The sequence below is a fragment of the Oenanthe melanoleuca genome, chromosome 1 (assembly GCF_029582105.1).
Source record: "Oenanthe melanoleuca isolate GR-GAL-2019-014 chromosome 1, OMel1.0, whole genome shotgun sequence".
Classification (NCBI taxonomy): Eukaryota; Metazoa; Chordata; class Aves; order Passeriformes; family Muscicapidae; genus Oenanthe; species Oenanthe melanoleuca.
Genome location: NC_079333.1, coordinates 103993856 through 104005446, shown reverse-complemented (window position 1 = coordinate 104005446; position 11591 = coordinate 103993856). Strand labels below are relative to the sequence as shown.

General features: G+C 42.2%; 1 protein-coding gene across 1 annotated transcript in view; it reads right to left on the bottom strand.

Annotated features, from left to right (window-relative positions):
- Positions 1-416: 416 nt before the first annotated feature.
- Positions 417-11591, bottom strand: part of TSPAN7 (tetraspanin 7) — an 85356-nt gene continuing 74181 nt past the window's right edge. Inside the window, exons 6-8 of the mRNA XM_056482546.1 lie at positions 7258-7341; positions 1838-1910; positions 417-1534 (exon numbers count right to left, since the gene is read on the bottom strand). Of these exons, the coding sequence (XP_056338521.1) occupies positions 1842-1910; positions 7258-7341 (153 nt within the window). The 3' untranslated portion in view covers positions 417-1534; positions 1838-1841. The remainder of the gene's footprint in view (positions 1535-1837; positions 1911-7257; positions 7342-11591) is intronic.

Sequence of the window (11591 nt, the reverse complement as noted above, 5' to 3'; positions counted from 1 at the left end):
TTATTCAAGTGAGAAAGAGACAACTGTCTGCCTTTCCACAAGCCAGCCTAAAGCTCTCCGCTCTCCTTTCTCACCAAAATCAAGAGAGAAATGTTTAATGTCAAAATCACTCACAGCACTAAGGATGGGATAATTAAACACTGCAGATTTTTAGCAATTACAACAAGAAAAATTGCAAAGCAGAGGGTATGTATTTGTCACGTGGTGAAACCAGCTGTAGAAGGAGTTTTGAAACAATTCCAGCTCTCTTTTTTTTTCCCAGTGTAGCAACATTTTTATTTTATAAGCAAATTAGTTGTTAAAAACCACAAAGATGTATCACTTCAAGCTGGGTCCTGGTGTTTCATGTTCACTTTCCCCACTCTCAAAAAAAGAGTTTTCTTATAACTAAAGAATGAGAAGGAAGCAGCTAGAAATCTGTAATGGTTCCATTTATTAATACGCATATCACAAATACTCACAATATCAATGCATTCTCGTTGGCATGCTAGACAGAGGCATTATTAAAAAAGTCCTATTTTTTTAAAAAGGTTTTAAACTTTTGCTTTCCCCCAAAAATATTTCATATGACTGGATTTTTTTTTTGTGATTTTTTTTTTTTTTTTGTCTGTGTGTGTGTGTTTTTATTTCGCTTTGATTCAACAATGTATTTGGTGGCTGCAACCTCAATGCAAAAAGAAAGAAAAAAAAGAAAGAACAGGAAAAAAGTATGAAGGCCGCAGTACAGCACAGTTCAATTAGTTCATAGCTACGTAATAAAAATATAGGGAGCAAAAATTTCTGCCTTCACAGTAAGCAACAACACAGCTTAATAACAGTATTACACAGGATCAGGTTCCGAGGCAAAATGCACTAGACAAAGCCTACCGGGATACGCACTAGGCATACAACACTGAGTAAGAATCAAAGATGTAGAAGAACATCAGGAATAACAGTTCCCTTCAAGCACAACATTTTAACATCATTTTCAAGTATCTTTATGTTATGTTTACCGATTCCTTTTGTTTTTGGGGAAAGGGGGACGGGCGCAAGGGGGAGGGGGGAAAGGATGGAAACCTTAGTAAAGCAAGAAACAGAACAAGAAATTAAGATAAAACCAAAAGAATATATATTTCATATACCGGTTTATATGAATGTGTGCAACACTTATTAACCATGGTGAAAGGCTAATTATGCCCTCCAGTCACTACATGCACAGCCCGATCAATGCTGTTAATGAGTTACCTTTGTTAACTTACGATGCAACTAGTGTGTGACCAAGAACATCCAGAGGTGCCTGGGCTGGGCCGGGGCTGGGGGCTGGCTCTGCAGGCCGAGGGCACCTCCTGGGCTCTCGGGGCACCGTGGACGTCACAGGATGGGACACTACGCATGGGACACGGGGAGTGGGTGCGGTGTGCGCGCGCACGGGGTCGCTCGTGGGGTGTGCGTGCGTGCGAGAGACAGTGTGTGCTACAACATTCATGTCAGTCCTTCTCCAGCTCTGCAGCTCCTGGTGCTCACACAGGCTCTGGACTCCACACTTCTTGAAAGACTGGAGAGCGAGAAGGATGAAAAGAAAACAAACAACAAACCAACAAGTGGGTTGCTAACTATTCGCAGCAGGTGTTTTGTTCTCTCTTTCCAAGAACACTGCATTTCCCCCTTTCCCCCCCCTTTTTTTATCCACACAAAATTGGGATGAGAATCCCAAAGCAGAGAAGCCCATGGGAAGGCTTAATTCTCAATGAACATGCTCAGAATGTAAAACTTGCTCGCTGCCTTCAGGAGGAGCAGCACAGCCACGACACAGCAAGGCTTCTGTAGTTTTACCACGTGGAAAACGGGAGAAGCTCACCTTGTTACACCATCTCATACTGGTTAGCAGTAATAAACCGGGACAGACAGCATGCCAGCAGCATCCCAATCAACTGTTCCACACAAGACAGACACAGAACACAATTTAAGTTAAATTACATCAATGCAGAGCATGGGTAAACATGTATTTCACGTTTTGGAGTTATTATGCACAACGTATTTATGCCTTATTTTAAAGACTGCTCTAATTAGAAAATCAGCATTGAAATCTGTCATCTTTCTTTGTCAGATCTTCCTCTTGATTTTTATCATTTATTTGACATGCAGCATGGTATTCTGGTATTTTTCAATCTCTTGTCAATGTCTGGCCATGCCAGATGTGGATGAATAAACTGCTGGAGCTATCAGCTGTGCCTTTAACTTCTTTATCACTGTGCCAGGGAAAACCTTCCTGATGTCCCAGAGTAGTTATGCTTCCTTTAAAAGTGTGCAGCACTGTAGAAAAGAGTGCTGTAAATCTGGAAATAACTTTTTAAAAAGTCATTCACTATTGCCTTGGCTGTCACTCAGATTATTTAAAGCAGGTCCCAGGCTTCCAGTCATCAATAAGCACTCAGTCTTTTCAATGTTTTGTCTACTGCAGTTTCTTAGTGCTCCCTGCCAACAGTGTTAATATGTTGTAAATAATTCAACCTTGCTTTTCTCATTGGGGTTGGTCAATTAATTAACTCTTGAGCATATCAAGAGCCTGCTTGGGTATGACTGGCTGGCTGCTCATCCAAACTGGCTCCTCCTATTTCACTCCTCGGGATTGTGAGTCCCTTCCCCTAGAGCAGGCAGTGCTCCTTGTTAACACAATCATCATCAAAACACATCCTCTGTACCAGGCAACTGTTTGATTTGGGCTGGCACCAGCCCAGAGCAAGGCCAAGCAGGGTAACTCCAATCTGGATAAACTGTTTACAATCTCTAAGATGTCACAGTCCTTGTCAGGTCACACTTCTTTTGCCAGAAATTCCCTCAGTTTCCTGTTTCAGTGGCCACCAGAGCTGTTCTGGGAATTCCAAGGCACAGAGTCACATTTAAAAGCAGGCTGAACCCTCCTGTTCCCCACATGCACCCTGATTTTGGCACCAAGGATGGCACTGCCTTGGTTATAACTAGGTGTGGGGCACTGGTACCACTTCCTGACCAACCTCCAACAAAACCCAAAGCTAGCAGGGTCCAGGGGCTGTGGTTTTAGTTTCCAAAATGGTATGTGCGTGGTGAAAATCCTCCTCAGCTCTGAAATTCTCACTCCATACCAAGAAGACATTTTGGCCATTTTGTTGCCTTTCCTACTCATCACTGGAGGGTGATTTAATCGATTGCTGAAGGTGTTGCTGAAAACCAACCACACTCTACAGGTTGGTTCCATGACACTCCTGCAGCTGACTCATGCACTGTTTCTTTAGCTCAGTTCAATTTTGGAGAATCAGATTTCTGTTTTGGACAGTGCTATGTATTTCTCCATGCTCTGACAGGCTGAACAGAGTGAGTGCTCCTGGGTGGCCCTGTCCCACCTCCTTCACTGCTGCTTTTCTGTGTTTGTGGTGATTTTTAGTCTTCACCTTCCTTGGCTGGACTCAGAAGTTACTTCTCTGCCTTACTGCATTTTTCAGAAAGATGAACTTCACAGTGAATTTAATCCAAATTATTTTCCCTGAGCAAATTCCTGCCTAGACCCTAATCAGTTCCTCTCTACAATGGCCAAGAATGCATGTACATTGAAGTTGTTTATTTTCCCCATCACAAGCCCCCAGATTTCAGCCACTGTTCTCATCCACAATCTGCTGCTTGTATCAGGTTTACAAGTGGAAAGATGCTGTAGCCTCCACAAACAGGGACCCACAGGCCTTTCCTTCCCCCTTCAGCTGGAGCAGACTTCCCCAGGTAACTCTTAATTAGGGATTCTTCTGCTCTGTGCAGGCTGTAATTCTAATAATCAGTCTGTCTAAACTTTGCAGCATCTGCAGGCATGTACTGGTGTTTTGTTTTACTCAGCTCACTCCCATGACAAATACAAATGGCAGGTTACTCATGAATGTATCTTCATGATCTCTGGCCCACTTATTGATTGCTGGCTCTGACCTTAGGCTGGTATTTAAGTGATTACAGTGACATCATGTTTAACTCTGTATTTCAAAAATAATGGCATGCATATCAAGCCATTGCACACACATTTTATTCAGGATTTCTAAGCATTACCAGGACCTAGCAGAGCTATAATAAATATTCTAAAAATACTTTGAATGCATATAAAAACATGTTTTTCAATGTGTTGACTTCCACATTTAACCACTAGAGCACTGTTCCTATTGTAGCCAAAAAGAAGCAATGTTGTACTGGGCTGCTGAATTTTCTTCATGGTGCTCTTTCATTACAGGCACAACTACAGTTCTCTGCATTTAAGTCAGGCTACAGGCTCCCAGACTGTGCAGCACAAATCAGCACTCTCCACCCTGCCTTGTCTCTGCATCTGTTCCCCCACTTGCCTCCTCTGCTCTTCAGGCAGGAGGAAGCTCCTCATCCTATTGTGCACCAGGTCCCTGCAGCTCCTTTGAAAAACCAGAAGAATTGGTGTTAAAGGATTCCCACAAAGAAACTGCTGCTGGGAGCTGCATTCATTTCCCTGCACTCCCACTGCCTCTCAAATGCCCCATCTCAACTTTTATCCACTTACTCATTTATTTGATTTTACTGTCTTGATTTTGGAGAGCTAAGATGTCAGACTTGGTTCTGCATTTGTCTTCTCTCTTACTTTTTTCCTTTCTTCCTAAGATTGTCTTGGTCTTGTGAGCTACTATATAGAAAACAGAGAGTTTTCCACACCCTGGTCTTACCACAGGAAACTTGAAAATGTGACAAATTCTTTGGTTTAGACAACTGGGAAACCCACACCCCTCAGGTGTGTCTTCTGTACTAACATCCTGTTGGTCACAGGTCATTCCAGCAAGCAGAACACAGTGAATTTCTCATGGTTTCTAGGAACAATCTCATGCACATCTTAGTTCTGGCCACTGAAAATCATCCACAGCATATTTTGTAGTAGTTTTACCCCTTCTGTACACATAATAACTGGCTTTTTAATACATTTATTCTGTAGGAGTTATCACTGACTGGAAGCTGTTCTGCTTGACATATTTATTACATATTATACTGAAGAGAAAGAAACTGAATTGGAATTTGAATTTCCATGGGTGCATGTGAATTTATCTTAGAATGATGGGACCATCTGTATGTGTCCAACAACTGGTTTGGAGCATGTAGAGAGCACCTAATTTTCAGTCCTTCAGCACAAGGGGAATAATGTGGCCTGAACATTGCAGTGAGTCTCCCCTGCTCACAATCTATAAACCCCTCCAGACAGTGTTTCTTGCATTCCTTAAGCCAATGCCTGCACTGTAGTTTTATCTAGGCACAGCTCTCCACCATCTCTGCAGTTCACATAATTTTAATCTCTGTTGGGCACAACACAGCAATAATTTTTCTGCTCTGAAGAGCACCTGCTAAAGCTGGAAGTCAACACTGGCATCCAAGTCCAAAAACAATCAAATTTTATTTCATTGTTATTATTTCAAACCTGAGGAGCAGAGCAGACAAGGTCAGCAGCACAGTGTTTTTATAAAAACTCTTGACTCTGATGGGGAGTTCTGTGCCAGGCCTGTAAGATTTGCAATGCCATTACATCAACTTTCCCTATTTCTGGGTATCAGCACATTCCCCATGCTAGTCAATACCTAACAAATCACATGAAGGAAAGGCCCTTGAGCATGCTTTACTGCAGAAGAGCAACATGATTGAATCTGTCTTTATTTAGTTTAAACCTGTTCTCAATAAGAACAGGAAAACCTCACCTACAGCTGGAGCCCTGCCTGGCATTACTGCCACCCATGTTAACCTGAAATCAATTTGTGAACACTGCCCCTGATTGGCCCCAGCAAAACACATTAGGCAGTAAATTACAGCTGGCCACCTTCTATTCTTCACAGCCTGGGAGAGCTGCATTTTTCTGCTCTGCAGCCTCTCTCTTCCCCTTTTTACACATTTACTAACACCCCAAGCAGCTGGGTATGTCCTCACAGTGCCAGAGCCCAGTGCCTGCCTGGGGAGTGACATCCCCACCTGGCAGCAGGGCTCATGGTGCCACCAGCAGCACTGGATGCCAACACCACATCAGAACACAGCTCCTTTCTCCCCTCAGTCACAGGGACAAAGTGCTGCCTGCAGCCTGCCATGAAACACCCATTAAAGGCTTACAGGCAGTACTGGTCCTGGCTTTCACCCCCAGCAGCATATTTTACAATTCTACTCATTTTTCTTTTGGATAGCTTTACACAAGGCACTTAAAAAGATGCTTTACAGCCTTCTGGCTATCTAGAACCCAAACTGAAAGCTGAGCTTGGAGTCCTATAGCAGTAATCAGGCCATAATTAAGGCTGGAGAAGAGTTTCAATGCTGTCACCATTCAACAAGAACTATAATAGCTTATTAAAGAAAACCTGACCTCCCCTTATCTATGCACAAACAGCTCCAGATTGTTCACCTTTTCTGGGTCCCAAAAACCTGACATGCAGGTACATGCTGTTGTGATGAACCAAATTTCCACCCATACCAAACCACGGGCTTCTCACATCCAGCACCTTGGCTACAGGGCATCAGGCTTCCAGGTATGCCCAAGGCAGGGCAGTCAGCCAGCCTGAGCCCAGACAATTTCAGGGCTCCCTTGTTTAAAGATGTTTAAAGATGCAGCTGTTTTCCTGCCCCTTCTTGATCAGAACAATCTGACCAGACCAATACTTTCCCCAGGTCCTGTCTATATAAATGCAGTTTGAATATCCTGGAGCAGAAAATCCCTTCTTAGCTCTCCTCTTGTCACTCTTGTGGCACACTCCTTTTGCTGCAGACAAGGAGCTGGTTTAACAATCTGATTTTAGTAGAGTTAACATTTCTCAGTGTTCAGTGTTAAAGGCAAAATAAATAAAATTGGTCAAAAAGTGTCCCCTCCAGGCTCCAGTCCAGGATGGGGAGGCCTGAGGGTGCACTGTTTGAATTCTTGAGTACTTTAAGAACAAATAAGAGTACTTAGAAGATAGAAGCCTACCCAAACAATGGATAAGCTATTTGTCTTCTTAGCTGTTTATGCTCCATTTAAGCCAATGTTTTATTGGGTTAACCTCTATTTGACCCAGTGGAGGGACAAGTTGTTTTCCTTGAGCTAGTCATTAGCTCAACCGTAACTGATATTCCCAAGGAGAAACTTCATTTAAGTTGAAAAAAACAAAATCAATGAACAGATGACCTCAGGACTAATGAGCATGCTGAGTTCAGTCCCTTTCCATAATCCTTCCTTCCTTGAAGTCCAGGTAAAGAAAAAGAAGGGAAAAGAAAAGGGGGGAAGGGGAGTGCTTATGCACTTACCTGTGAGAATGCAATCCCAAAAGCCACTCCAGCTATGATTCCCATATTTGTCTCCATAAAACTGGTCACCAAGTCATAACAGCCCTGGAAAACAAACATCATCATTCCTTGTACTGACCTTCCCTGCCATGAATGCATACATACAAATTTCTCATTTAGAACAAACTCTGGCTGCACAATATTTCTGCTGTAATTTCCAACACTGTCACCTTTAAAATAGCAATACTGAGTGAATGATGTGGGGTTGTGGCAAAAACAGCTCCTTCTAGAAACAAATGCATTTCAATACTTTCAAAATCTAAATATGATGTTGCACTCATTTTTATGGGTCTTTTTAAAGAAAGTCAGTTAAAAAACAATATAGCTTTGACCTGAAACCAAACCAGTAACCATACACTGATGTTATAATACAATACACATGTCAAAAATGAATAAATGATGCTGATTTCCTAATACTCTAGATATTTAATAAAATGTCCCTTGAGGCATTCTGCTTGCCTTTCCCATCAAAGAACACAAGGCAAAGCACTGAACAACATGTAACTTTAAACCATGTAACAAAATTATCAAGGGTTTTGTATGAGTTTTCTTGGTTCATTTGCCCTTGGACATAAAATTCCCTGTCCTGCTCCCCAAACTGAATTTTCTCTCTGTCTTGCTTTCTCAGGCCTCAATTCACAGCTCAGGCTGGTGCCAGAGGATTCAGGTACAATATCTGCCCTTCTCTTGGATAGACTTTTTTCAGATGTTCCCCCTCAGTACAATAATCTTTGCCAAGTTTCTCCCCTCACCTATTTGACCCCCCAAAAAAGCATTTCAAATTATCTCCTAGTTTGTGGTGCCTAAATGAATCTAAACAAGTGACTTGATCCGTGAAGGGAATAAGAAATATAGCATCCTTTTTTTCTTTCATTTTTAACCCATCTGTCCCACAATCCCAAGTCACTGCTCAGCCCCTTTTGCCACCTTCCTCAAATGAGCAACACTCTGGCTTAAGGCCAGTCCTGAGGAGTTTTACAGATCATAACTTTATCCACTTTTTCAGAAACTGGAAAACAGAAATAACAGTCAATTGCCTTTCCCAGTTTGGACTCCTTTCCCATAAGAGAGAGGTGTCTCCATATTTCACCTACACCCACACACCCCTCATTCTGCAAGCACTGTAGGAACTCTCTGTGACCTCAGAGCATCAGGTGCAAGTAAAAAATAACAGTGAGAAGGACAAACAATGTCCTTTATTAGAGACAGACCATTCATTAAATAAATTGTACCATTCCTTTAACTTCTTTTATAACATCACAAGACATTTAATCCTGAGAGTAATGAAGTGCTGAACCTAATGGTAGCTGAGGACCAGCACAGCTGGTCCTGATTAATTTCTGAAATGTTTATGTGTGCACATTAACTATGTTTTACCACAGTGCACAGTAATTCTGATTCAAGCTTGCTTATTTTACCCATCAAGCACCTATAGTTTGCATGCTTTCATGTTCTGCAATGAGATTAGATTTCTCAAGCAGTGTTTTCATTCTGCCTGACATGGCTTAATGCTCTCTCAGCTCTTCTGAAATCTATTCTGCTGAAGAGCCTTCAAGAGATGCAACACTGAAGCACAGTGGTAATTTGAGGGAGACAGAAGATCTTGTCAACAAAACATGCAATGGCAGAGTTTTGATCACCCTCCTCACTTGAAAACTCTGCTTTCCCAAGCCACAATAATCTGTTTACTGAAGTGCATTGGTTTCATATGGCTTATTTGCTATGGACTGAGAGTGCAAGCAGCCCCCACAGGACAGAAGTGTGTGGAGCACTGTGTGAGCACCTCTGGGTGCTGATCCAGAGATCCAGAGCACACAAGGGACAGTTTACAAAGCATCTGATCTCCCTTGACCCCATGCATCTGCTCCTTTCTTAAGATTTTAGAGAGGAATAGTTTTTGAAGTTTCTTGGTAAAGAACTGTGATTAAAAGCACTAGATGAGCATTAATTAGCTAATCCTAATGACAGCTCTTAAAGTTAGGTATTAGTGCTGTCTGAGATGAAGAAACAGAGAGCCTAAATAATTAACCCAAGGTCACTAAGCAAGTTAGGGTCAGATTGGCAAAGAAAATCCAGGAATTCTGTCTTTTAGTCCTGTAATTATATTATTAGTTTAATCCTCTTTGGTTAATTCATTATTAGTCCTCAGAAACTGCTAGTAATTTGATTAGCTCATAGAGAACTCGTCTTACTGATAGTTTTGCAAGATCCACCAAAAGATGTAATCCAAATATACTTGTCCACAGGCATGGTGAGAAGGGTCTTCCACAACACAGGCAATAAATTTATTTTCCTTTTTCTCCAACACACAGAGAGCAAAGTGCCTGTTTCCAGGATGAGCAAGGGGCTTGGGTCAGAGGCAATGATGTTTGCTGCCTATCTGAAGTGAAAGTATAGGGCCAAACAACATTTTCTCCTTCTTGCTTTTTATTCCCATCAGAAGCATCCCACTTTGCTCAAATGTCTGTGACAGCTCCAAGATCTCACAACTGCTGAACAGAAATCTGCAGCTTTTGGTTTTCAATGGCTATGTCAGAAAATGAGGCAAAACCACATGAACTTCCAAACATCCAAATTTCCTCTCAGTAATTAAATCAAGTAATTACTTCAACTATTTCCTGAGGAATCAGCAGTCCTTTTCTGTCAGGTGACTTGTGCATTTGACAGGAGAGAAGGAGCAAGAATGGCTGAAATGTGTTACTAACCTGGACTAGCACACACTGATCCCTCAGCCACTTCCTAGGTTCAGCAGGCATCCTGTCCATGAGGAACCCAGAAGTGGACAGGGATTTATTTCCCTGCAGAACAAGCCTGGCACTTGGGGGAACAGCAGAACCAGGAAAGGCTCAGAGTGCAGGGCTGTCCTGAAGTGCAAAGCTGGTGGAGCAGCAGTCACACACAAAGTCACACAGAAAGCTTTCCTGCTGGGCAGAGGAGCAGGGGCTCAGGGTGGGCTGCCCAGGGGCATCATGCCTGCTGTGGGTGCTGCACATGCCCTAGATCCACCCTGCCCTGCCTCCCACCTTCCTCCCACTTCTACTAAAACATCCAGTTAGCACAGACTCACAAAGAGTGACTGAACAGAGTGGCTCACCCTCTACACTCATGCAAGATTACTCTGCTGGTGGTGGCTGTGAGTTACTCAGCCAATGGACACCACCAACATTCCACACATCTGCAACAAGTGGCTCTCATTAAACCACTGCAAAACACCAGAAAGGCTTAGTGGAAAATAATCCTCTAGGATCCCTTTTACAATACATGCCAGAAAATGTTGTCTACTTGACTGATTTTCAAAGATGTTTCAGGCTGTGCTCAGCCACCAGTCCAACCTTCTGAGTCACAAGTGACTGAGGTGAAAAGACAGAAACAGAAGAGACAGAGGCATTTCCACATTTCCCCTGTTGTCTACTCAGGACTTCTATTTCTTTTTAAATAGATCCCTGAAAATAAAAACAGAAAAGAAAATAATCCTTAAGTCTGACTAAGCTGTGTTACAACTTAGAATGGTGATTTAGCCACAATATCATTCCTCTTATCAACAAACTGTTCCCTCTCTTGCAAATCTTAAGTGAGAAAGAACTGATGACACACTAGCACTTGAAGCAATACTTTGAGTTGCACTTCTTCAGCACAGTTGCACCATCTAATGTATAGATGGTGCATTATTTTCTCTTTATTCTTCCCTTTTTTAGTGTTTTCTGTATTTTTGTTCTCTAATTATCCATTTTCCTCCCGTTCTCCCAACTTGCCTTCTAAACCCTATTTTTGTCTTCCCAACCTGCTGGAACCCAGAAGCCTGGGAGTTTTGAACTTTCTGTGCTTTTTGGCACTGACCCCCAGGAGAACTCTGCTTTTGACTTGAGCCTTGGAGAAGGCTTCCAAATTTGAGAGATGGAGTTAAAATCACTGATGTGTAGTTAGAAGTGTGTGATTTCACATGGTGAAGGGTTTTGAATTTGGGATTTTTAGAATATATTGATAGGTATGGGACAAGATGGAGGTTTTTGGGTGTTGTCTCTTTCTGTCTTCTTCCTTCTTCTTCATGATTTCAGGTAATAGTTTTTGGTTGGACAGTTAGTGCTGCACAGCAGGTCACAGGAGTTTGGTTATTGGGTCAAAAGTATAAATAATATAGGTGTTAATTCTTTATTGGGCTGTTTAACTTTAAAAGTCCTTGTAACTAACTAGATTTGTCTCCATTTTGCTCGCTTCTAGCTGGTAGCAAGAAGTGTTGAAGAACTCTGTACTTTAGATAAGATTTAGTAAACAACCAAGTCTGAACACGAGAAAAT